The sequence below is a fragment of the Haemaphysalis longicornis genome, unplaced genomic scaffold, assembly GCF_048455015.1.
Source record: "Haemaphysalis longicornis isolate Haplotype H1 unplaced genomic scaffold, Haemaphysalis longicornis Haplotype H1 scaffold_9, whole genome shotgun sequence".
NCBI classification, from domain to species: Eukaryota; Metazoa; Arthropoda; class Arachnida; order Ixodida; family Ixodidae; genus Haemaphysalis; species Haemaphysalis longicornis.
In genome coordinates, this window is record NW_027526460.1 from 88,581,376 (window position 1) to 88,608,831 (window position 27,456).

Genomic DNA, 27,456 nt, shown 5'->3' on the forward strand with positions numbered 1-27,456 from the left:
CACGAACGCACTCACGACTGAAGAAGATTGCCAACTTAAAACGGACTTCCGATCATGAGTCCGCGTTCAGATCTTTTCTGAATACTCACCCTATACTAGCGTAAGTGCATTAAAAAAGTCGTGCATTAAAAAGTCGCATCGTCGCCACATATCTTGGTTAACATTATTTCACAAACTGTACTAGCATGTGTCCCTTTGTAACGAATTCATCTGTGAACCCACAGCCACTTTTCTGCGTCGAGATCATTCATGCAAAATCAATCGTATCACATGTCGTACCGTTGCTTTTGCCGAATCATTTGTTCCTCGTACCACAATAGACTGGAATAATCTACCAACAAAAATTGTTACTGTACCGAATACCACGAAGTTTACTAATACTTTGAGCAAAAATATCAAGTATAAAGTGCATCATTCCACTGCCTCCTTTAACTCAGCTCTTGCGCTGTCAAATGACGTGTGGTAATAATACGTGTGGCAATACTCTGTGTAGTTTGTTCCAGTTACTGCACCAATAGCTGTTCTTATTGTTCTACTGAATTTTTCCTATTTGTTTCCACTCTAGCGGCGTAAATTATTTTTGGCATTTTTAGTTCTTATTTTGTTGTTTTTGTAGTTTTTGTGACACCAGTGTAACCAGCCTTACCCCATGTAACACACTCCCCAGAGGACCTTCTGGAGTTTTTTGAAATAAATAAAATAAAATAAAATAAAATAAATGAGTCCAAGGTGCCTTCATCACCAAGTATAGATGTTGCGTAGGGATGACAAGTACATACAAAATAGTCGAGGTTCTCGCAAGAATTGGCACAGGATATCTGCTCAATGTAAAAAAAGCCAGCTAATTTGAGGTGAATGCGTGATATGATCGATATAGTGCAGGGCACTAGTTCGCTGGCTTAACTGTCTAGCTAGGGCAAGTCATTTTTTTTTTTTTTGTGGCGAGGCCATCTCTTGGCCCGCGGGCGTTATGCATTCGCAGTATTGCACCTGGGAGTGCCACCTCTGCCACTGACGCAGCAGGTGGCGAATGAGCTGCAACCTGTATATAGGAATGGCTTGCTGCAGCGAAATGTAATGGAAGTCATTTGTTAAGATAAAATATTAAAATAAAACGCTGCGCAGCAAACGGGTGGGATAGGGTGGAAACCTGGACAATTCAAAAGGCCTTACTCCCTTCTCACTGAGTAGCGAGGACATTTTTCACCTCGCTTACTGCAGAAACCGGTACCGTATAACCTTCGCGCTAACCGCTTGTTTTATTTCGTCGCTGAAGGACTAAACCACCAGCACAAAGCTTCCCTCACGCAACGACATTACTCAAACTAGAGCAAAAAAGAGTGATAATGATTGTTTGTAAGTGTGCACTAAGCGTCCCTTGTTGCGCAGGTAAACCCATGCGTCATGAAACGTTATTTATGACCTCCACCTTTTCTGTGCGCAGCTTTTCCGCTCACCAAAAGCGCACATCACAGATAAGTGTCACGAACGCTCTTGAGGGCTCCTGCAACACGTAACCTGTGCCTGTGTTGTCTTGTGTCGCCGTGAGTGCACAATTCGCAAGAGAAAAGTGCTGCGGGCTAGTCGAGTGCCAATGTTCGCAGTTGTATAATATTTTGCGGTTACGCGTCGTCTGCGTCCGCGTTAGCATGACGCGGAAAAAATTGCGAGCCTTAGTGGGGCCGTGCAGACAAAATAAAAGTTTGTTTTATTCGAAATATTATGTGTTTTATAGTGCACTCAGCGCTTGTCCGACAGCAAACGATGCTTTATACACTGAGAAAATGAACATTATAAGCCAAAATTTCAATTCTGCCACTAGATCTTGTGTGTTCGTGATGTCGACAATGACGTAAAATGACGTCGATGACAATGACAATGACCTCGACAAAGACAGGGCCTTAAAATTAATGATAGCCTGCTGACCAGGGATGCTACCATCTCATACAGGGCCGTTTGGTTATCTTGGTCATTGCTGACTTTCATAGATGGCGCTGCAATACCGCTGAAGTGCTAGTGTTCGCACTTTGCATCTGGCCGAACTTCTATAACTGCCGTATTTTTATTAGGGTTCATACTAATTGTTTCCTTAAACTTAAGGTATGGCTCGACAAACATGGTAATGTAAAATACCGTGCCGCTCATGTCAGTTGCTCAATGTTGTGTCAGAAAAATCCAACGCGTACGACGGCTGTGTTACGCAGTGTCAGCCGGCAAAGGGCTGCACTAACTGCATCTGTGTTTACGTGTTAGTTCGTGACTTTCATCATTGACTCCAAAATTCTTACTGCTATGAAAAGAATTTGCGCCAAGTTTAAGCGCTAGTAACTTGTTCGGTTAGCTTATAAACCCTGCCTTATTTGCGTTTCGTTTTGCCGGCCTCAGCCAAGCTCAGAGCTGCCACATATGACATCATAGGTTCTGTTGCCGGAAATAAAATGTGGGTAGCATGACCGTTCCCTTTTTTCCTGATTATATAGGTTATTTCAGAGACGTTTACCTTACGTCAGTATGGTTCTAACGACGCAATCTTTGGAATAAACCAAAATTGTGTTTTGTCTGTGTGGCCTCTTTAATAAACTGCTGACATATGTGCGTCCGGGCAATCTTGTTTGTAACGCGATTTTGACAGAAACGATTTGTCTGGGGTCTCGGCCTAAATATACTTTTAGGAGCTACCAGTTTCCTTTAGAATTGTTGCCATTGCGACGCACTTGTTTATTAAAGTACGCGTTCTTTGTGGTGGATGCCGCTATATTTAAGATATGAGAATAATTAATGCCTTTCTCCCACAGCGGCTTGCTAAATGGTTGACTTCTTTACCCAACGGGTGGTCACGGCGAGGGCTGCTGCGGTCACCGGTACGCCGGTCACCACGCCCCCCTAAGGGGCCTTTAAAGGCTCAATAAAATGTTTGTCCTCTTTTGATAGAAATTGTGACTGCTTTTTAATTGACCGAGATCTACACTTCACAGCGCTTTTGTTATTGCTCCACTAAGCTACCAAATGGCGATGTTGGTTACTGATTTTGTCCAATGTTTACCGAATTTTCGTTACAGCGCATGGAGCAACAGGGAAAAGTGAAAAGGGCAAAACGAGCGCGATTGAAAAGCCGATGCGGTGCCCGTTCGCTGTCGAGCTGTCGTGGGAAAGCGTATACAGCCGGCGAGCTGGAGGCGCACACGCGTGCGCGGTTGGATATGGGTGGATAGACCGATGGACGGTTTGTGGATGAAAGGGAAATAGCCGTAATGTAATACGGCGTGCTTATTTATGCATGCGTCAGCGGGAATATAAGTGCGCGGAAACGTGCAGGTGTAAACGGAGGGCTCCATTGAGTGATTGAGCGCATTGAGTGGTCGTGAATGGTCCGTGATAAAATGCCTGAAGCAACCTGGCCGGCAATTGCAAAAAGTTGTCGCTTTGACCACTGTCCTTGGCACTGGCCATTTTTAATTGCAACTTCATTCTTGTTCTTCAGCCAAGCATACTCCTAGAGCTAAAAAAATGGCCCCGTATCTGCTCCTTTTGTTGCAAAGGTCGACGAAAGACGATAGTCCTTCGTCAACATGTGCCAAGTAAATGCCTCCCTTCCCTTTCCCGCTCACCTCTCATCCTGCTCCTCTCCCGTCGCGCTCCTGCCAACGTAAACAAGCTTGAGATTTGCTCAAGTCAATTTAAATTTACCGTGTTCGACTGATCCAGGCCGGGTGCCTCGAAGCAAGCGCTACCGTAGGTCGGAGACGCGCGTGAATGGAGGTGCTCTACTTCAACATTTGTAGAACCACGTTGCTTCACTCCACGGGCGTTCCAAGAAGAACGTGGAACCTATCTAGTGGAACCTTTCGTAACTGTTTCCGTTTGATTTCTAGAAATGCCGCTAGAAGCTATTGTCGCGCTAGCGACAGCAGGCGACGGAGGGAATTTTTTATGCAGTGGGTGGATGAAGTACTTCATTTGGTATCGCAAAAATCAAGCATCGATTAAGTTTTTATAAAAGAACACTGCAAATATCCCTTATGTATTGATTTTCTGCCTCATATTTGCGCCATATTTTGTTCTTGGTCAACACTGTTGACACGTATGAGAATTGCCACTGGACTAAGACGTTTAGATTTGGCTTTGGGTATATAAACCTATCGTGCAACTTCTGTTTCACTTTGGCTGGGTGGCTGAATCGAGTCACAGACTGCCGACAGACAGACAGAAAAAAAAATTCTCTTTAAAGTAGCCCGAGAAAGACTATCGTCTCTAAAAGATAAATTGTGTTTATTTATGTACGGATACGTCCATCGCTGTAAATACAGGTGGTATACGTGCCACTCTCACTGAGAAAATGATCGTAAGAGTCACTTGAGAAAGCACAGAGCACTTACTGAACATTTTGACGCAGGTTTTTGCGTTATTTCAGCATGTCAGCTTTCCTTCTGCGACAGTCTTCCAAAATTAATGCGCCACTGCCCCAGACACACACTTTAAAGCTACTCAACACAACTCCTTATCTCTCTTTCATCACGCGCAGAAGAGAAGTTGATGTTCTCTGACTACACCGGCGGTTAAAGGCGGCGCCCCGTCGACCAAACGAGCCGAGCCATGCGGCAAGACGTGCTACCGACCAACGGCCACGTTAATGGCGCCGTCGGCGGCGCCACCAAAAACGGCCCGAAGATGCGTGCGGCCGACGCCCCGGGCTCGCCACCCTACGAGCCTGCCGTCGAGGGTCCGCAACCGCCGCGCGGGCCGTCATGGCCGGGACATAGGACGTTCCTCAGCATCTACGGCGAGGACGACGGCAAGTTGTTCGTGCATCGAGACACGTCTCTGAGCGCCAGTGCGGCTGAAGACCAGACCACCGCCTGGCTGTGGATGGCGGGATGGTGCAACTGCTTCGTCATCATGGGCCTCTCCCTGCAGGGATTCAGCCTCAACTCCCTGGTGAGTGGCGGAGCGGACGGGAAGGGCACGTGGTTTCAGCTGCGTAAGAAAAGATTCAAATCTAAGAAAAGACACTGAACTAAGGCGAAGAACAGGCAGGACCTAACACAACTTGTTGAGCTAGCTGGTTCATTTCTCCAGTTAAAAGAGTAGAGCTCTAAACAGACGAAGACGAAGGTAGACACAATTGACGTATACTTTATTGGCGCCTGTTTATGTCGTCTGTGCCTACCTTCGACTTCGTCTGTTTAGCACCGTATTCTTTTTCACTGTAGCAACAGACGACCACAGCGCACACTCACAAGCTGTTAGTCTGCGCAAGCTGTTAGTCTGCGCTGTGGTCCTCTCTGTCCTTCGCTTTCGTCCGTGTCTTCTCTTGCGCAGTTGAAACCACGATGTCGAAGCAACAACTAGCCCATTCATTCTCTTCCTGGAAAGCGTGGCTGGGGTAGCAAAAGTCTTCAGGTTCGAAAAGAGTTTCGCCAATGAGAAGGCTACGGTTTACCGAAGGCATTGAATGGCGGCATTTGTGCGCGCTTTTTTTTTTTTTTTTTGCAGGCGTCCCGTCATGGACTTGATTACTTCGAGGTAGGGTCTCTCTTCAGCGCAACGAAAGCAACAGCCATAGTTGGGGCTTTACTCTCCCATAGTCTGGTGAGTACAGTGTATTTCTTCACAGCGGAATGAGTGTACAAAATCGATAACCAAAGAAGCTGTTATTCATAGACGGGTGCTAACATCATCTTTGCTCTTCCCCATTAGCCTTGAGTTCTCTTTTCTGTTTTATTTCCATTCTTGTATACCCACATATATAGTAGAGATAAAGCATTGATTTAGATATAATTTTTGGGGGGTACAAAAGATCCCACGCATGCTTACAACAACACCGCCACAACGCCACTACAAAGCTGGTCGTTTTTTTCTCCCGCGTTCAAGACTGATTTCGTATGCATAACGAAACAGCCGTCCGCACAGTGCACACTTTTTTAATACTCTGACATCATACCCAGCCGCTGATGCGACCACCTTCCTATTGTGCAGCCAACTATGCGAGGATGGCTGTCTGCCTACGCCGTCACACTCCATCCATGGAGACAGCATTACTTAATCATTTGCAAATGTCGCGGCAGCTTTTCTGGATTTATTACCGTTTAACGACGCCAGCTGTTCAGTTATGAAAACAGCAAGATAGGCGGAATACTTCAGACTTCTGAGCTAATTTGTGCATAAAATTTATTATAGCTTTTGCATTTCAAAAGCTCTTCTGCGCCGTTGTTCTGCCTATGGGTTTCGCGATTCCGACAGTAATGTGCATCTAGTTAGTTATTTAACGAAATCAAAGGGGCCATAATAAAAAAAGACGTTTGATTCATTCAACGTTTCATTCATGCTATTACTCGATAACAACTCTGCCGATTTTAACGCTAACTTTCAATTAAGCTAACGTATTAAGAAAACCAGATGAAAGAAGTAAAGTAAAAAAGGCGCCAGCCACTTTTTCGTCGGGTCTTTATGACGTAAAAGAGCCTTGTTTTTTTATTGCTGGCCATCCACCAATGTCACCACCAAGAAAAAACGACTCTGTAATGAGGCCTCAAGCTGCGTGTGATCGTACCACTGGAATGCTAACGTTTAGGTAACACTCGGATACCTGTGTTTTTAATTTTCCCCTATTACGTCACCGCTAACACTATGTAACACTAAATACGAAACCTTTCTTCAAACCCTTTTATCATTTTTAGGTTAAAAATTGTCTTACGGAGTTAGAATTGAGTTGAGTTCTCACCAAAACCTAGTTATTTCAAAATTAATGAGGTTGTACTTCTTTAAGAACTCTTTAAGGTTAGCAACGGCGACAGTGCGTCACTTGGTCTCTTTTTAGGAGTGCTGGCCGTTACTTGCAGGTTGAGGTACAATCTAGATAGTTGGGTTGTCTCTATCGTCCCAGCGCGAAACTGAAAAACTATCGAAAAATCTTCCAAATTTTCCCGCACGACACTGCGATTTTCAGACTGCGTGGTTTGCAGCTATTCCGATAATGTATCCCTATAGGGCCACAGCTTTAGGCCTCAGCTCCAAATCCACCACCACCGCATATCCACCGCCTAATGAACCAAACTTCCAGTATTGGGATGTGGATAGCGTGTGATAAAGTTATCTGCCTCTCTCCCTTTGTAAAGGGAGAGAGTGGGTCGATTTCTCCTCTGATTATCTACACATCCTATTTTATCATTTGCAAAAACACGCGTGTTTTCCCGTAACAGGGCATACAGAGAGAGAGAGAGAGAGAGAGAGAGAGAGAGAGAGAGAGAGAGAGAGAGAGAGAGAGAGAGAGAGAGAGAGAGAGAGAGAGAGCTTTTCTTACTTTTATATTATCTATAATTTTTTTTTTCAGATGTCTGTCGTCTACCCCAGTCATCTTCTCCTAATAGGAGTGGTGTTGAAAGCATTGGCCATTTTTGGACTTGGGTATGTTTTTGTTAAAATAAACCCGGCAGTTAACAGTAAAAACACTTCGGGTTGCTTGTGGTACATGCGCGCAGATTTATCGATACCATGAAACTTTCGTCTCGTGTAAACAAAAGAAACAGTTATCGCCGCCACCGCCACTTCCGCGAAAGATGAGCAAGAGTTTATACTTATGCCCTATTTTTAAAACCGTGAACCTCCTGCACATACCTACTAAAGTATCCTCCGTTTATGGAGATTCATTCTGTTCACTTCATTCTTATATTATTGGACTCCCAATTTCCGTTGTGCTTGTTGTTGCTTCCGCGGAAATCAGGAAGTTCCATGTAGGAAGAAAAATAATAATTAAAATACAGATTCATGGTCTACTTCAGTCGCTCCCCGAAGCCACGAGTAGCAGATGAGACAGATAACAATCCAAAGCGATGCTGACGAATCTCTTCGTTTGCTTTGCTTCAGGTGCTTACACTGGCTGCCAGTCAACCTGACCGTTTTTCTGGCCCTGGGCGCCACAATAAAGTCCATCGGGGGCATCGGGCTCGCCCTGTACTTCACGGCCATGTACAGCCTGCTCTTCTACAAGCACCAGAGCTGTTACATTGTGCCGTTGGTGAGTGCCCGCAGTGTGTTGGATATGCCCAGTTACTTCTTGCCGAGCTCGCGAGTATTCGCAGGCGATGCACCTGTTTGGTGCGCATGGCGTTTGCTGTTTCAAAACTCAATTTACCGCTGTGAAGATGAGGTTATTACAGAAGAATGCCTATTTGGTTTTGTCGGTGCTGTGAAAGAAAACGCGCGATGACTTTTTTTTTTAATTTTTCTGCAGATCGTGTCGGAGGTCGCTGTTGGTGTCGGCGGTGTGCTTGGCCCAATTGTGGGACACGAGCTCATCAGGGTGAGAGACAATTGTTACGTAGGTGCGCGGCAAACTACAGCGCTGGTCACAACCGTTTTGGGGCGAAGTATCTTTACATTCGCTGTTTTAATCAGGGAGAGAATCCCTTCGGGTTCTCTTCTCGTCGTGGTCGATTAAGATAGAAAATAATCGTGGGGACGGGAAATACGTTAAAAGCGAGAGTTATTTCGCAACTTTTCAGTTGAATGACTTTTAATTGTCAGTGCAAAATAACGGAAATGCTGATACTAGATTTCCGCGCACGTTAAAGATCCCCAGGTGGTCAAAATTAATCCAAAGCCCTCCACTACGGCGTGCCTCATCGCCCGTGAAGTGTCGGCACGTTAATCCCTAAAATCAATCAATCAATCAATCAATCAATCAATCAATCAATCAATCAATCAATCAATCAATCAATCAATCAATCAATCAATCAATCAATCAATCAATCAATCAATTAATCGATCAATCAAATGCCGATACTTAAGCGTCTAAGTGTTTTTTATCTTTGCACCACGGTTACTGGTATGAATGTAAGCCCACGCGCCAATGCCGATTTAGTTGAAGGGATGAATGAAATATGACATACTATTCCCAGCTGTCTTTCTACATTTTCCACACGAGTGTTGACGGCGTATTTCGAAAGCTCTCTTCTAGAGATTGAGATAACAACTGGAGCTTACTTGTAACGCCTGGGTTCCATGCGCTAACAAGGAAGATGTCAGCAGCGTCAGGGTATTGGACATGCCTGTAGTTCAAGGACCTGGATATAACTTCGCCAGTTGTTCAAAAGGCCAGAATAGCAGTCCGTCTCGTGTGTCAAAAACCGATGTAGAGGGTAAAGACACGAAATCTGTTCGGCGGAGCGCGAACTCGCCTTCCCGTTCGATCGCTGAAATTCCTTTTTCTGTTGAAGTTCTGTTTCATGAATGCAAATGCACGTGAAAGTTTCGATAATATGTTTGGACGGTTAGAATGGTGATTCAGTATTTAACGAAACTGACCATTTCATACCAATTCTGACCGTAAACTATTTCCGAAACAAAGAAACAAGTTGTATCGAGGTAGCGCTAGGTTCTACCGCAACGGCTGCTAGCGTAGGCACGATTAAATGCTGCGGCACCGTTTCAAGGGCAATACGCACTCGCACTCTGCGAAAAAATAAAAAAAAGGGGCTCTGTTGTAAATCAGAGAGAGCAATTTTCAGGAAAGATGTCAATGCCAACGGTCGCGAAACAAACAAAAAAAGGCATATGTGCCCTTGCTGCGCAGATTTGTAGACCTCACCAATGCCCACTACAGGTAAACAGGAAGCCCTCAGGGTGGCCACATTGCCCCCTGCCACTTCATTTTCGGAAACGGCTATCGTGTGTTGTAAAATCTTTCAACTACTTCTACTGTTCGGTGTTGGAGATAGGTCGTTGTTCGTTCAGACTGCCATGACGCCGCGAGAGTGGGCTTCCTTATCTGAGAGGCGTTGGCCTGTCATGGTGGCGACGTCACGAGTGTCTGTGCGTGCTACATGCGCAGGTGTGGATCTACCCACTACCCTACTTCGTCGTGGGCGGCTGCATGCTGCTCGGCATGCTCATCGCGGTCGCCCTGCCCCTGGACTCATGTGAGCGATCAGCCTGCTGCTGCCCTGTCAGTGTCACGAGAAGCGCGACGCGCATGCGCAGTGCACGCGCTTCCGACTGGCACGGAAACAAGAAAATACAAAATATGAAGTAGCAAAAAACAGAATTCAAAAGGGACATGAAGGCAAAATACACCTTTGTTTAATTTGAAAGAACTCGTCTTTGGTAACCCACTCAGCCCCATTGCAGCCACAAAAGACGTTCTTTAACGAAGGAAAAAAAAACGCGAGAAATATTGAAAGAAGTTCAAATTGCTCAGAGGGTTAGCAAGTTGGGCTAGTTGGTTCATAGTGATCATATCGAACAAGCAGCGATATGATCAAATTTGTTCAATACGATCAAATTTCCCACTACAGTGGCGTAATACAGGGCAGGAATGGCGTATTTTGGGTCATGACTGGAAACATAATGTTAGCTGCATGTTAGCTGCATGTTAACTGTGTTAGCTGCATATTAAAACTTACGTGATACGGTCAAACGGAAAGTTCTAATGGCTCCGCTACAGTCGCCCAGCCATGTTTCTTGGCGGTGGCTTAGATTGGTGGCCGGCAATCGCACAAACAAGATTCTGTGACGTCATACAGAAATCACCAAGAGTGGTTAATGAGTAATCACTGCTTTATATGTTTTCTTTGATATCTCTGTTTCGTTATTTGAAGTTTGCGTTGAAATTTGCATCATTTTTGTTATGGCAAAACAGTCTTTTTGATGAACCGAACTTGTATCTTGTCTTCATGATCCCATTAAATTAGTGCAGGCAATAAACAAAGAATAAGCAAGCAGTGCGTCAACTATGTGTTTGTGCGATAGTGCAGTAACGGAGTACAAAGTGTTTCGTGGAAAAATATTTCTCTTCTAGAAAAAAAAAAAACTACATGCTTGGATCTGTTTGTGACCTTAAACGGATCTTACGTCGAAAACTTAAACTCTGGTATTGATTGTAACCCTGTACAAAGCTAGGCTGTTGGGTCTTAAAAGAGTGCAAGCAATAAAAGAAATTGCCCCAGTGACCTCGAGCCATTTTTATGAGTCGCAAGGTGACAGCTGTGACTTAAGACTCATGACGTTACGATATTCGTTTCTGCTAGACTCACCGATGCCTTCGTATTCGGACCTGATATTGTTCTGAATACGGCGATTAGGGATCCGAGTCCAGTTTCCCTCGATGCACTCGGTAAAAGTGAGCTTTCTTAATACTATAATTGTAGTTGTTTATTGGTCACTCTGGTAAGCGCACTTACTATAAGGAACTGAAACAATTGAAAAAAAAGAAATTCAGAGCTTTCAGAACGTGTCTTTCTCGCTGACGTAAGCTATAATGTTCATGTACGTTACGTACGTTAAAGTAAATCTAAGTGACTATCGGATCGTAGGACAGTTGCAAGTTGGGCCAGTTTGTAGGTGTTCATAACTAGTCGCAGCGCGAAAGACGATACAGACAAAGAACAACCACACGACAAGTTGAGAGTCAGCGCTTGTCCTCTGGTTATTCTTCTGTCTGTATCGTCGTTCGCGCTGTTATTAGTTATTAACTATCGGATCCCACTGTCATGAAGCACCGCTGAAATATGTTGTCAGAGAGAGAGAGAGAGAGAGAGAGAGAGAGAGAGAGAGAGAGAGAGAGAGAGAGACGGATATCTCTTTACTGTGAACTGATGAAGTCAGCCCTGCTGGCGGCAGGGCTTGTAACTGCAGAACAGAGCTTGGCTGCTTGGGCAGTTAGGCAATGCATTTTGATCATTGGTTGAAGACACCGGCGCTGCAACGCAGATGCACACGACATGGTACAATTTAATCGACAGCTAATGGCTCTCTGACGCGCACCTTGCAGCTGTGCCTTATGAGAAGGCGTTCAACTCTGGCTGCGGCAGCGCCATTGGCTTCCTCGCCGATGCACGTGTGCTCGTGGACCTAGTCAGCCTGGCACTGTCGGGAGTGACCATGGCTCACTTCGACACCACACTCGTCGTTCACTTGGGCACGGTGAGTTGCGACATTGTCACGGCGTTTCTGCGCTACTGCACGCGCACTAGAAGGACATGTTAACCTAGAGGGGCTCGTATGCAGTCACGACAGTTCTTCCGCGCTGTTACTTAGTTTCAGCTGCGATTATTTATTTCGCCTTCGTACTGTTCTACTCTAGCGAATCGAAGTCGCAGTAATAAAGCGCCTAATCTGGATCCTTTTTCAAAATTTATCATCTTGGTCACATCATGGGTACCTAATGCCATTGTATTTGATCCACGGCACCCATTGGTGAAGAATGTTGAGTTGGGTTTGTTGGTTGAAATTCATGATGTAGGAACAGCCCAAGATACACAAGGACAAAAGAAGAAGGAACGATGGCACAGCGGTCTTCTTTACTTATGTATCTTCACTGCTTCTCCATCATGAACTTAAAACAAGTAGCCCAAAATGCCATCCTTCAGCAACTAGTGCCAGCGATTATGTATGAGTTTGTGCCACGGATGCCTAAAAGCTGACAATGAACTGAGAAGAGGTCAGCTTAAAACGATAGAAGTGACGACAAATCGCGGTTGAGGAAGCTGTATTTTATCTATCTCTGGTTGGGCCGGAGGAAACCATCCTGATTTTGACGAGAGCGCACTGCGTTCGTCAATCCCCTTTAGTTCGCGAATGGTGTAATCTAGGCTGCGGTGTTTCGGAGTGACGCAGTGACACCACCACCAAAAGTGATTGAGCGTGTCTGTTTTTTAGCTTTCTTCACCGGGTGGTTGAAAATGACGTAATGCATGGATTGCACCTGACATCGCCACTGCATTTTCTGGTGAACTGCTCAAAGCTTTCTCGGTGTGGTTCGAAATAAGAGCACCAGATAGGTTAACAGCCTTCAATCGCGCACGCGTGCAGCAGCACGGCGGTGTTACATGGACGAAGTCGTACGAGAACGATGCTCCGCCATGCCAAGTTAGCGAGCTTGGCGAGCGGCTTTCATAGAAGTTTCCTCCGTTCCGACGACGAAGAGACAGAGCCAATTTTAATTTGTTTAGGGCATGGCGAGTAGAGAAAAGCGAAGGTACAGGTAGCAGCACACTGGCATGATTGCAACATCACAACTCTAACGGGCAGAGAAACGTTTTCCGCGGTGCCAGGGCGCACTACTCCCACGTGAGAAAGAGAGCCTATTTGTGGCATACAATTGAATGGTGAAAACAAGTGCCGAAACTTTAGAGTCAAACGCACACAAGCCAAAACACTCTCGTAGAGTCGGAGAGGCAATGTCTCAGACGCAGCTGTCGCGAACAACCGTCGCGACGAGCGTGTGCATGCACAAGAAGGATCTGGCAGCGCCGTATCCTCGAAGTCGCATGAGCCCTGCAGCGTGAACCGACTAACAGAGTCACGCTGTGCGCTGCTAAAGCCTGTACGCCACGTCAACACACGCATCACCGTTGCTTCATAACAGCAGCAACAGAGACGTCAGTACAAGCTGCCCATATTAAGACATTCGTTTCAAACGCCTACATTCTCCCAAAATGGAAAAATTCAGAGCCACACTTTAGGAACGCGAACTGAAACACTTGTAGCTTGAGTCAGTCCCTTGTTTCTGGTTTCACGCAAGTCTGTGTACATACCTGCGGCCATGGCTGAGGCGAAGGCGATGTACTACTTAGCCCTAGAACACGAGTTCCACCCCGGCCACGCTGGTCGTATATTTGGTGGAGGCGAGGAACATAAACGCCCGTGTGTCGCGATTTGGGCACACGTTAGAGATCTTCAGGGATACAAAATTAACCAAGAGCCCTTCGCTACGGCCCGCCTAACAGCCCAGGTGTAACTTCAGCGCGTGAAACGCTTGAAAAATCTAAACGCGGCTATATTCGAAACATGGCTATACATAGATATATTGCCGATTACGTCGAGAAAAAAAGGTGAATAGTATTTGATAAGTTAGTGTTAAAAGTGGTGGCCAATGTCTACGGGCGGTAGCCAAAGTAACTGCGCTTTTCTTTCTGGTTGAAGCTGTGTAGATCGGATGTCCCAATCGCCAAGCACTTTAAGGGACTCTGCAACACTTCCGATAAACGCTTTCACTCGTTCCTTCGCGTCTATAAGCACTGCGAAAGCTATAGTTATCGCTAGCACGTAGCAGCACTGCGTTATGTGCTGGTCGCTGCATATACGCCTTCCGTTTCTGGTTTGCGTTTGTGGCTTTGTTTTTAAAGTGGCCGTCGAATGCGTTCATTGCTGCAAACGAAGGAAAACAGGCCAACTGCCGCTACACCGCTGTAATGGCGTAATTCCAACGGTTGAAGAGCGCCATGACCGGGAAAGAAGAAAAATATTTTGAGCTAGTTTCTTATGCGGTGGGCATAGAGCAGTAAATTTTGCCTGAAGTACTGTCGTACCGCCTAATCTCAGGACTGGATGTGTTCGCTGATTACGTTAGGTAATCACTTGAGATTTCGAAAAAAAATTTCAACAAAGTGTGTCAGGATCCCTTTAAATTGTGGGCGCACGTCGCGCAACACAACCGTTTACTTCCCGCCGCGGTGGCTCAGTGGCTAAGGCGTTGCGCTGCTGAGCACGAGGTTGCGGGTTCGATTCCCGGCCGCGGCGGCCGCTTTTCTGATGGAGGCGAAAAGCAAAAACGCCCGTGTGTACGAGATTTCGGCGCACGTTAAAGATCCCCAGGTGGTCAAAATTAATCCGGAGCCCTCCACTACGGCGCGCCTCATCGCCTGCGTTGCGTCGGCGCGTTAAACCCCACAATCAATCAACAACCGTTTACTTCTGTTCAAGCTGCCTAAAGGAACCCTGCAACACTTTTTCAGCTTTTTTTTTTTTTTTTTTGAAATCTTGACTGCTTTCAGAACGTAGCCACCCAACACACCCGGTACTTAGATTAGGGGGTCGCAAAGTACCTCAGCCAAAAATTACTGCTCTATGCCCATCAGATAACTTGGAAACACGCTCAGAAGATTTCTCTCTCTTTCCCGGTATTGACGTTCTTCGACGGCTCCAATTACGTAACTAAGGCCCATGTAGCGGCTGTTGGCCGGCTTTCCTTCAGTTGCAGCAGAGTCCTTCAATGACTCTGGTTGCAGCAATGAACGCTTTTAGATAGCAACTTTAAAAATAAAACCACAGAAAAAAAGCAGAAACTTAAGGCGTATCTGGTGCGACGAGCAAATCACGCGCTCCGTGCTGGCGATAACTTTGATTGTGAGGTTTTAACGCGCCGACGCAACGCAGGCGATGAGGCGCGCGGTAGTGTAGGGCTACGGATGAATTTTGACCACCTGGGGATCTTTATCGCGCGCCGAAATCTCGTACACACGGGCGTTTTTGCTTTTCGCCTCCATCAGAAAAGCGGCCGCCGCGGCCGGGAATCGAACCCGCGTCCTTGTGCTGGCGATAACTGGAGCTTTCGCAATGCTTCCAGACTCGAAGGAAAGAGTGAAAGCGTTTATCGAAAGTGTTGCAGGGTCCCTTAATGGAAATCACGACGCATGTGTTACTGGCGTATATTACGGGGAAAGGGCGGTTTCAGTGGGGGTGATAATGGGAGCGTTCATTCTTGAATATGCTCTCAAAGGTATCTTCGTTCTTCCGATTGGCTACCAAAGCTTTGCCGCTGTCGAACTTGATTGAGAGGAATAAAGAGAAGTTCATTATGTTAGCAATCTTTTTAAGTGTTGTTTTTTGCAGTTGTACGCTCGTATAGGCCAAGAAAACGTGATTAAACAAATTTGGACGAAGTTTGTAGCAAAACCGTTCATTTTTAACAACTTTAGCTACCGATAAACGATTGGTTGTGCAAAATGTTACATAGGTGTTTTGTAAGTTCTCTAAAGGTGTCGATTTCCTGTGGCAAACTTTTCCTTTGCACTTCTAAGAGGTATATCTATCACTACCTGAATTTTTTTTCTTTCAAGCAGAGCCTCAGGTTACAAGGGTCCCAAAGTCTTTGTCTTGAAGTGATATTTTATTCCTTTATAGATACGTTCATTCCCAATCCATACGTTATCTTTTGTACTTCTAAGAGGGGTATCTATCGCTACCTGAATTTTTTTTTTCAAGGAGAGCCTGAGATTACAAGGGTCCCAAATGCATTTTCTTGCAGCGAGATTTTATCCTTTTATATATAAGTTGAATTCCCAACCAATACGTTGTATAACCTTTTTTTTTTTTTTTTTGCTGCAGCTACTCGACCAGTACGGAAATTTATACTTACCGGCGGCCGCTTTTCTGACGGAGGTGAAAAGAAAACTGCCAGTGTGTACGAGATTTCGGCGCATGTTATAGATCCCCAGGTGGTAAAAATTAATCCAAAGCACTCCATTACGGCGCGCCTCATTGCCTGTGAAACGTCGGCGCGTTAAAATAATCAATCAATCAATCAATCAATCAATCAATCAATCAATCAATCAATCAATCAATCAATCAATCAATCAATCAATCAATCAATCAATCAATCAATCAATCAATCAATCAATCAATCAATCAAAAAATCAATCAAATTTACACTTACGATAATGCATACGCTCTTATTAATTGTCCTCAGTCTTGCGCGCAGCAGTCTGTACAGCAAGCAACTAGGTTTATTATTGGTGTGCGTGTTCGCAGACTACACCCTGCAATGAACGCTGACATTTCTGCGTGATTTTTTTTCTTTCTCAACGTTTCAGATGAGCGAAGTCGATCATCACGTCGACCTGTCATTCGCCATCATCTTCGGTGCCTACGCCGTCGGTGCAATTTTCTTCGGCCTGCTGACTTGGAAATTTGTAAGTTGGCTGATATCGTCTAACTTCAACGCGAAGCGCTCGCGGGAGGCCCTCCGAGACGCTCCATTTCCCGTTTTAACACGCGAGGAACGAACTCGCGAAGCAGAGACGGGTAGACGAGATATTTATCCATGCCTTGGACTTTACCCAAATATGGCTTCAATTTCCCTATGCTAACCTCATATCATCGTTAACGGCGAGATCCGCTTAAGCATTTCAAGCTCACAGTAATGTCGACTGAACACCACGAATCCCAAATCAGCGTCAGCTGACTGAATTTAGGCTCACCAATAACACAAATCGGTGTATCTACTAATGGAGGTCTAGGTAATGCTTGCTTTGAAACAACGAGACATTTGGTTTTGGCGTCTGTGAAACGCCTCACCCTTCAACAGTTACATGCTTTGAATGACTAGTATAGAAACGAAAACGAAATGTTGGCTGGGACTAAAGAAGTACGAATAAGTCCGGGGGCATAACTTCTACTTGGCGATTTAACATGTAGACGAACTTTAGGTCAGTAATTATTTAGAAGTATCACGAATATTGGTCGCCAGAGCGTCTGTACAATCTAAATGGAGTTTTTAAGATTTTTTTCGAACGTATGGTGCACAATAAAAGCTTAGTGCGGAAATCGGTTTAAACAGAAATAGGAATAAATCCAAATTAGTCCACATAGACAGTGCAGAAAGCATCCCTATCAGCGGATAGGGACGAAATACGAAAAGAGGTAGACGAATATAACTGTCTTAGCAAGTTCTCAGTTGCGATATTAACCACGAGAAGAAAATAAGGCGTAGTATTACTGTGAACTGAAGAGGATTCCACAAGCAAACAGAAGTAGTGAACAATAGGCTACCTCTATACAACCACTACGCACTGTCGGAGGGGACTTCATACAATTGTGGGCATACTGCACTTTGACAGAAAACTTAGGTCGGCTCAAAGAGCCAGTGAAATAAGGATGGCAGTAAGGCTTACAGATCGAAAACCAGCGTCTTGGACTGGGGAGAAAACTCAGGTGGAGGTCACCCTAGCTCAGTTGCTAAGAAAAAGAAGTGCAGTCCGGCTGGAGAAGTAATTCGGGAAACGGACAACCGGTGGACCACCACGACGACGGAGTGGATACAGGGAAGTGGAACTAGAAATAGGAGAAGAGCGATAATTCGATGGAGGGATAAGATAAGAAAATTAGGGGCAAAGAAATGTTTCGGACAGTGGTAGTTTGAAGTCAATGGGGGAAGCCGTCATCCTGCAGTGGGCATAGATAGGCTATGTGAATTTCAGAGCAGCCAAGCGAAACAAACAATAGTTCTTTTCATGACCTCATTGCTAAAAAAGGAAATCCTGTGTGTCGTTCCAGTTCAATCCAGTGAAACTCTCTAGGCCACCAAAGATCTGCTCTTCCTTGGGGCTAGTAAACATTTCTCAGGGCCAGTACAGTCGAGGTCTTTCACGTGCAGATTACACCGACATAGGAAGCGCCGTGGTTGGCACGTGCCCGTACAGCTAGCAAATGGGTCACGGCCTGCAGACAGTGACAACGAAACGCGTGATTTATATTTCCGCATTGGGTTGCGTTTTGCCGCGCACACCACCTACACGGGACGGGTAAGCGTAAAACTACTACCACCACCACGGTGTCGTTACGATCGAGCGAGTTTCGCTGACGTGATCGCCGCCACTGATAAACAACTACACCTTTCTCCCTTCTATCTCGCAGGAAGCCGACGCCCTCGTGATTTTCGTTGCCCAACTGATTTCCTGCATCGGCTTCCTCTTCGTGGGACCCGTCCAATTCATCCCCCTGCCAGCGTGAGTACACGACCTGTCCGAAGGCGCTGCGAGCACACGCTGTTGTCGTATCCGCTGCACGTGGTTCGGCAGCTGGGCGGTGCATCCTGCACAAGCGCCGTTTCCAGAACGCTGCTCTCCACGGCCATTGACGCATTCGCTCGCCGCGAAAAAGCAAGCCCGTTTCCGGAACACGAACTCACTCCCAGAACAGCAGTGTACCCTGGAGGGCAGTCGCATTCCCAGCCGCACCGCACCACTCTGGGTTGATGCTGAACTATATATATATATATATATATATATATATATATATATATAGGTATACAGAGCTACTGCGCAGTTATTTATCAGCGGAAACATGTTTTTATTTGAAGCAAAGTGACACAAGCCAAACCAGGTGACGTATACATGAGGAAATGGCGTCCACAGTTCACATGACCAGGATAGCATTTCTAGCTTTGCAGTTGAGGAATGGGCAGCTAGAGAGAGAGAGAGAGAGAGAAGAAAATCTTAAATTGGGAGCTTCTTGGTGCAGGATGGCCTCTCTAGTCAGGGATACCTTGGTGCTTGCTGGCTGCTCGTGACCTGTCTCTCAGAATGCGCTGAGTCGAGAGGTCCGCGATGGACAGCCGGTCCACCCACTGCTCGTTCGTGGGACGGGAAATAGGTGTGAGGGATGGGGATTGTTGGCGTTCCCATACCAGGTGCTACAGGGTGTCCGGCTGTGGGGAAAAGTGGCAGGTGCTGTAATATTGGGCGGGGAAATTCATAGGGACAACTCTAAAGTAGCAAGGTTCTGTATTTTACTTGCTGTTCTATGCGTTCTATGCTCATACGTGGATTAGCGCGAATGGCTGGCGCAGTGCACGCAACTACGCTACGGAACAACGAGAAACAACGACATTTTAGCAGTTAGGTTCTTAAGAGCAAGACAAAGTATGTTGTATCAAGCATGGTGAATAAAATGACTGCGGTTGAGATCGATGGCAGATGTCGCCAGGGTTTCTAACCGGGACGAAACCTGGCGTTACGCGGGCTCCGCATTTTAGCTTGAAATAAAAATGAAGGGGCGGATACCTTAGCTTCTTATCCCATTCCCGGTAGGCGAGGCCTGGAGCTCACTACAAGATACACCAACATGTTTTATATTGAAAAATGCAGACTTTGTTATCGTTAGTGAGCCAAATTCCGACAGCTGAGATAAGTGGCACAAGTTCTGCGTATTTTTTTATTTTGCAGGCATTTATGGCTTACTCGCCTCGGAATAGGACTGGCAGGATTCGCCGCTGCTGGCCAGTTCCTGCCCGTCATTGCGAGAGTCGTGCACAGTGCCACGTAAGTTGTATGCAACGCATCGTGGCCAGGAGCTGCGCCGTGGCAGACATGTTCTTACAAGCAAGATCTGCAATCTTTCTTTCTTCTTCTATATTACCTCTTTCTCCCTTTTTCCCTCGATAGCCTACCCATATGTTCCTTGCCCCATCACTACCCCTCTGTTTTCTCCATTTTTTACTGGATAGCCTACCCAATGTCCCTTGCCCCGTCACTACCCCTCTGTTTTCTCCCTTTTTTCCTGGATAGCCTATCCATATGTCCTTTGCCCCATCACTACCCCTCTGTTTTCTCCATTTTTTACTGGATAGCCTACCCAATGTCCCTTGCCCCGTCACTACCCCTCTGTTTTCTCCCTTTTTTCCTGGATAGCCTATCCATATGTCCTTTGCCCCGTCACTGTCCCTATGTTTTCTCCCTTTTTTCCTGGATAGCTTACCCATATGTTTCTTGCCCTGTGACTAACTATCTATTTTCTACCTTTTTTGCTGGATAGTCTACCCATAAGTCCGTTGCCACGTCACTACCCCTCTGTTTATGCGTTAAATACTTATCACATCGGGCCTAAAGCCCCGAGACTTAGAAAGAATTGAGAGAGAGAAGAGAGAGAGATGCGGTAAATAAAAAGAAAACAATGTGTTCGCAGGTGGCGAAATCAGTGCAGCGATCTCTGGACCATCACGGCGGCTGTTGCAGCTGCTTTTGCTGCGACTCAACTTGGGTATGTGTATGGACTAATATAAGTGGGGAAGTGATACTCGGAATTCACGTGCTCTTGCTGAAGTGGTTTCTTGCGAACATGTGCATGTGTGACGGGCAATCAAACTTGCTAGAGACCAGCAAAAACATGTCCACTCGTAAGGCCGCTCCTTGACGGAAAAAGTATGAAACCTAAGAACCGTCTCCTTCCTCAGCTGAAAGCTGTGTAATGGTAAAAATTACCGCAGTTTAAACCCTACAATCAATCAATCAAAATTACCGCAGTACGAAAGCAACATATTTACTTTGTGTGATGTACTAGTACTATGTTAACCGACAAGGACAACTAAAGCGTTCACTCCAGGTTTTTCGCAGACACGCATTGTGCTCAGGTCTTTCCCCCAAATGTACAGAGCAATTGTCGACACCTTCACCATAAGCCGAAAAGGGGAAAGAAGGTGCGTTAGTGCACCGTCCTTGGCACTGTCTGCTAAAGATCATTTGTTTGGAGAGGGATTTCTGGTTGGGCATGGTGATGGCCGATTGTCGTACACACTTGTCGGATTCATTTACGTCCTGAGATAGGGGCCCGCACTGTGTTGAGATTTTGCGATGTGAGCACGAGTGACGTTTGTGATACTGCTTTGTTTTTTATGTTTTTATGATTGTGTTTAATGATTATCGTCCCACCCTTCATGTACATATAAGCGTTTTTCGTGCTTCTCAGAAATAAACTGAGTTGAAGTTTTAGCGTGTATTTCTTTCTTCTGTAGCTTTGTCCCTGCGTTAATTTTCGCTGTTACGGTGAATTATATAACTGACAAAAATAACAAATCTTCCTATCTATCTATCGCGCTTATCTTTCTAAAATTTTGAACCTAGTAAGACATAACCAATTCCGCAAGCTTCCGCTTCGGATACGCTTGTATTCAGGACTTTGGCATGAGCGAACCACATCACGGGCTGTTTGACCCGCAGCACGTTAATTTTCACAGCTTGATGGGCCTTAAAATGAGATAAAGCGCCGTTGTTGTTTTTGTTGCCCAGTCGACGAAATGCTCTTAGATGTAAGGAGCAAATAAATAAAAAATTTCCCCGCATTTCCCCGAGGGGAAGAATGTGAAAGTGCGAATGCAGGAGTTGAATTTGCGCGGTTCGGTAATGTTCGCGAAAGAGAGATCACACACACACACACAACTACAAAGAAAGAAAGATGCATTTATTCACAGACACCTATTTGTGTTGTCGTTGTACTTGATTGCTAGAGCGGATCTCAGCTTTGAAATTTCGTGTCAGTACTCCTTTAAGCGGGTGCATTAGCCCTTCTCACGCCCGATTCTTGGCCAATCGCCCTAAGTGGGTATGTGCTAAAGAAATTAGGAACTCTTCTTGGCCAATCGCCCTAAGTGGGTATGTGGTGCGGACGGACGGACGGCGGTGGACGCGTGATTCAGATTACTTGGCCAATCGCCCTAAGTGGGTATGTGCTAAAGAAATTAGGAACTCTTCTTGGCCAATAGCCCTAAGTGGGTATGTGGTGCGGACGGACGTACGGCGGTGGACGCGTGATTCAGATTACTTGGCCAATCGCCCTAAGTGGGTATGTCTAAAGAAATTAGGAACTCTTCTTGGCCAATCGCCCTAAGTGGGTATGTGGTGCGGACGGACGGACGGCGGTGGACGCGTGATTCAGGGTCGCTTAAGAAGTGCATTCGCACTTAAAAAACAACCGTTTGATCTGACGGCACTTCCATCCGAGTCTCCACAGTAGCCGCCCCATTTCCGGACGAGCGGAGTTGTTGTTATTCTTTTCTTCGTGCCACATACCCACTAGGGGGATTGTCCACGAATGAGGAGGTTTGGTGGGCTAATGTGCCCCCTTAACAAAATTAACGAAATTGTGAACGTGGAAGTTGTAGAATAGGTCCTTCCGCGTGACACCAGCAGGTGGCGTCACATAAGTAGAAGAAGAGAAGCTGATCGTAGTAATTTGCGCCAAAAGATGAGAAACGAAAGCGAAGAAATGGAGTGAAATACGATGTAGCAGTTGTTATAATTGTATTGCCAGGATTTCGTCTTCAGAGCACCTAAGTAGAGTCAAGTGGCCAAAAGAATTTTATTCTTGAACGACGAATCAGTGTGGGCAAGGAGCTTAGCTGCAGCTCATTTGTAGTCATCTCGTTGCTGTTGTTAATGCCTGTTTGCCGGTCAGTCATGCAAAAATTAAACTAAGTCTACGCTCTTACTATTCAGGCTAACACGTTAAATGACCCTCGTTGCTTTACTACAGAGTAAAAGTCCAAGAAGCTCTGCTTTGTGACCTTACCGTGTAGTACTTGGATCCGTTTAGAGCAAGTCCTGCTCGTATTAACGTCATCGGCCAAGCTTCAGGTCGCCAGAAAAAGTCATCGGAAAGAGCATCAGTTCATTCAAATACTCTGCAAGTATACGCACACAGAGAGTGCGTGGCTGAGCATATAGTAAGGTGTTATCATTTGTGGAAACAGGGATGAAGTACTGCGTAAGGTGTGAATGCACTTGAACCTCATCCGAAACTGTGGCCCATGTTTTTGACCGCACAATATCCCCGAAATATCTTTAGAAGTAACTGACGATCGCAGCGCCACAACGGAATTTTCCTGCAGTACACCTCTAGCTGCCTGTGAGGGTGACACAACAGCCACCCACTCTTGCAAAACTGACTCGTAGAGTCTTTCGTTAGTGTGTTTCGAGATGCACACACCTCCAGTTTGAATGCATAGCGGTCGAAGAAGCTACCCGCTGTAGGGTCTTATGGGCAAGGGAAAGCTGCAAGACCACCAGACATTTGTTGGATCGTTTGAAGTTTTTGTATTAAACGGCGACGATTTGGAACGAACGACGAAAACCTTGGTGCGTGTCGCACTACAAACATGAACAGGATAATTGGAACTCTTTCTGTTTACTCACAGAACGATAGCTCGCTTTCTTTTTTCTCACCGAGTTGACTCTAGCTTTACGTTGGGCTAACAAACTCGTCCGGTATGGAGTGGCTCTTTTCGTTGTCGGTTGAGTCGGTTACCCCTGTAGGATAGAGATCTTTTTTTTCAAGCCACGTTTTCTCTATTCACGCGGAAGTGCTGGGAAAAGTCATAAGTGCAGTGCAGCCAATGGGCTGTGAGACCAAATACAAATAGTGTTACCTTAATCCTATCCCTGGTGTGGGCCGTACTCGCGAGCAATTGTGGTAAAGTGAAAAGCAGCGCTATGGCCGATCACCGTTCACGCTCAGCCGACGTTTTCCCAAGTGCCGGTGTATGTATACTCGAGCATGCCGCACCGATGCTTATGAAACCCCGTGCGGCAATCTTGTTCTGCGCTCCACAGATATGTTTGTCTTTCGACGTGTGTTTCCTGTCTATTGCATTAAAAAAACTGCATACCTCTCCGCCATGTATTTGCAACTAACACATCCTTCCTATTCCGCCAGGGGTCTTGCTGCATCCTTGTTTTCGGCGTACGTCACCAACATAAGCGGTCCCGCCGCTGCTTGCACCATTCTGCTCATCATACAGGCGTCATGGGTAAGAGGTTCTCCCCTTTTTAATTTGTATTGCTCACTTCGCGTAACTAGAATCCTTTAAAAGGAAAAAAGAAAGATTGGCAGTTAAATGCACTCCAATCCCTGCCACGCGGGCCACAGTCCATCCTCGATGGCAACGGAGCTGGCTGCCCAGCGCGCTGCGTTGCAGCACATGCAGGCACAACCAGTCGACACTTGGGCCATTTTTCCCGACTCCGGGCTTCGTTTAATTCAGCACTTGACGCCGGTTCCCCATGATCAGTTTGCGCATGGAGACAACGCTGTGTACATTTATGCGTACATTTTGGTCGCACTTTTGCTGTTCAGTTGCTACCGGCCCATTCCGGAGTGGAAGACACCCTTTACGAAACAAGATGATACGACTCTTACCTTCGCAGAGGAGATCGTAGGGGTCGATTTCGTCCAACCCTGAGAGTACCTATCAACCTTTCCATGCCACTAGCCTTGACTACAGGTTCTGTATGCCAGGCGACGGCCTATGGGAGCGAGATTACAACTTTCAATATCGTCACAGTTGAAACGCCGCCTTCACCAAGCACTTCCGGTACTAGATTAGACAAGGCCTCACTGCCCGAAGTGCTGATTTTTGTGAGGACGTGTGTGCGCCCTCATTACGCCATCTTTGCGTTTGCGCTCGAGCATCATTTCAGAGACGTTTTCTCGTCCATAGACATTGTCGGATACGGCATCGCTCGCAACGAAATCCTTGTTATGGCGGTTACGGGCTTGTGACCCGACGAATGATCTGTATACACTCTGACACAAGGCTGTTCCCAGATTATGTGCGTGCGCGCCTTATTTTATTCGAAAGAGTCACTTAATTTGGTTGGTCTGAAATTCCTCCAGCCCTGACGGGCACGCGGCACGCAAAATGGCCAACGGATGACGCACGAATTGATGCACGCTGAATGAGTTGAAAAAAAAAAAAACGGAAGTGAATTCGGATCTGACTGAGATTGGATCCAGGGACTTCCGAAATGAAGGCGGAAGCCTTAAATGCCCCATTCTGCGAAAGAGCGCCGTTTTTGTTGTACTTGTCCGGTAACACGTTGCGAGCTAAAATGCAAACGTAGGTGTCGTTGTTCGTTTCGTTGTGGCGCAGACGCACCTGAGGGATCGGTTAGGAATCGGGAGCTTTGAGGGACAATATTCCCGCTTTCCAAAGCTCACAAAATATGAATTGCAAACCAAAAAGCTTCTAGACTAGTGCATGCCGCGTTACACCTGAACGTGACGGCACGTGAGCAGAGCAAAGCTGTGGTGTGCTCCAGCCTGCTTGCTGGGGTAATTCGCGCCGTAACGAACGCTAAGAAAGAGGCACATACATGGTGTGGAAGAACAGGAACCTGGCGAAGTAATTCGCGCGAAATGACAAAGAAACGAAAGCGAGGAAAGAGACGCAAGTACGATGTAACAGCAAATGAGTTGCTAATAAGTATCGCCAGGCTTTAGCCTTCAGAACGCGTAATCCGACTTAACTGCCCCGAGAACTTTTGCTTGCTTGGTGATGTTTGGACACGGCCGTGTGCCGAGCTCAGTAGCACAGAAAAGAAGAAAAGGATGCAAAAAGACAAGCCCACCAAATACACCGCGAAGCCTTCGCAAACGCTAGACATAAGAAGCGCTTAGGTGCCCCCTAATTCTTGTTTTATTTCTTAAAGTTTTCAGTGCGTGAACATCCTCCTCTTCACCACACGACGTATCAAGTCAGGCAGCTAGTAAGGCTGACCTTTTCAGTACATCAAAGCCTTCTTTACAGCCTCTCTCAATAACAGCCTTTACGCTATAAGTCGACAGGTCTGCGGTGAGCAGTAACTGTAGCACAAGTAGAGAATTTTATTCACCTGTGGTGCGAAAGGACAATCCTTACAGTTTTGACGGGGTAGAACTTCGCAGCAGTTACGACGGAGAACGTCATTTCCACGAGTTCTCATCAACTTAGAACTTGCTCTTAGTGGAAACAAATTTTATGAATTTTTTTTACTCAGAATGTGTGACAACACCCCCAAGCTCTGGCGAGTAGAGTAAGGAACCACGCAAACCTATTTATCTTATAGTCATTTGTAGTACATCCAAAACAAATACGAACCCTACAGTAGAAATAAGAGATACAATGCGCAGTCTGAACTCCTTTAAAGGTAAGCGTTCAAGTGCTTTTTTCCTTCACTTCACGAGGTATAAGTAACAATGTGTGTACGAAGGAGTGCGAGATTGTTCTGCACCGCGGTTCTCTGCAAGGGCACCGCGCTTGTGGTTTGATTGATTCGCGAGAACAGCTAAGCAAAGCCACCGTTTCTACCATAACAACTCTAAAGCTCGGAAACATTGATTATGAAAACAGAGCCTAGTTTTGCTGACCTCTAAACCAATCGGGCTAGGAGGCTGTTCTGGCGCTGTAACTGAGCGCGTAGAATCTTTTGCCGCACATTCGTCTTCTGCGATGTTGTTTGCGGGTACTACACAAAGCCCCATCTGAAGAATTGTTTAGTCACATAATTACAGGAACGAATTTTTCATCTTTTGTTCCGCAGATATAGCACCGGTAGTGTATGAGATAACAAAAACGGGAATACTAGCAAGTAATTGCTGTAGTATTGGCGACGCGCATTGCATGTTCCTGTGACAGAATCGCCAGCACGTGCTGCTAGGGAACGATGCTTCTGACGACGATGACGACGACGACGACGATGATGATGATGATGATGATGATGATGAGTGTATTGTACTTTGCAGGCTGCTGTCCGCTTCCTGGTGTGGGTGACCGAGTGCGCAATACAAGCGCGGTCAAGAAGGATGCTCTGAGAGGCTCTTCAGCGTCTCCTCTTCCGCCTGTGCTCATCCCCTCACCCATCCCTTGTCTATACCACGTGTTATATTTCGGATGTGCCAGAGTACTTAACAATTGTGTCTATGAATACTGTCGAAAAAGTACAATAAACGGAGGTTTGAAAACAAAAAGTGCTAACCGCCGCGGTTTCATGATCTCGGTGAGGTTTCAAGCGACGTCGCCATATGTGCTATCATTTTCCAAGTGCTTCAAGCGCAGCAAGTAGTCAGTTATGTTGCCTATTGTTAAAATATAGTGGTTGCAACCCACAGGTGCGTTTACAATAGACTGAACTTCTATGCGTAGTACCCCTTGAACAACGCGACGTAAAACCTGCCAAACCTTCCGGTGGTAGCGGATGAATAGAATTCTCTTTCTTACGCTGAGTATTTATGCCTTAGAGATGGCAGCGCGAAGAAAGAATAGAGAAGAAAACGCAGGCATCGGTATTGTACCCGCGTCTCAAGAACAAAAGGCGTTGATTGCATCACGCTGTGGCTCTGAAGTGAAAGTTCGTTTCGAGTTCAAATTTA

General features: G+C 46.0%; 1 protein-coding gene across 1 annotated transcript in view; it reads left to right on the plus strand.

Moving 5' to 3' along the window:
• The window catches only part of LOC144153922 (uncharacterized), a 39,808-nt gene extending 12,747 nt beyond the window's left edge, over window positions 1-27,061 (plus strand). The window contains exons 2-14 of the mRNA XM_077685696.1: window positions 4,523-4,935; window positions 5,494-5,589; window positions 7,331-7,404; window positions 7,864-8,014; window positions 8,231-8,299; window positions 9,830-9,917; window positions 11,768-11,919; window positions 16,590-16,688; window positions 18,412-18,503; window positions 19,722-19,817; window positions 20,461-20,535; window positions 23,983-24,076; window positions 26,830-27,061. Of these exons, the coding sequence (XP_077541822.1) occupies window positions 4,594-4,935; window positions 5,494-5,589; window positions 7,331-7,404; window positions 7,864-8,014; window positions 8,231-8,299; window positions 9,830-9,917; window positions 11,768-11,919; window positions 16,590-16,688; window positions 18,412-18,503; window positions 19,722-19,817; window positions 20,461-20,535; window positions 23,983-24,076; window positions 26,830-26,898 (1,497 nt within the window). The 5' untranslated portion in view covers window positions 4,523-4,593 and the 3' untranslated portion in view covers window positions 26,899-27,061. The remainder of the gene's footprint in view (window positions 1-4,522; window positions 4,936-5,493; window positions 5,590-7,330; window positions 7,405-7,863; window positions 8,015-8,230; window positions 8,300-9,829; window positions 9,918-11,767; window positions 11,920-16,589; window positions 16,689-18,411; window positions 18,504-19,721; window positions 19,818-20,460; window positions 20,536-23,982; window positions 24,077-26,829) is intronic.
• The last annotated feature ends 395 nt before the right edge of the window (window positions 27,062-27,456 follow it).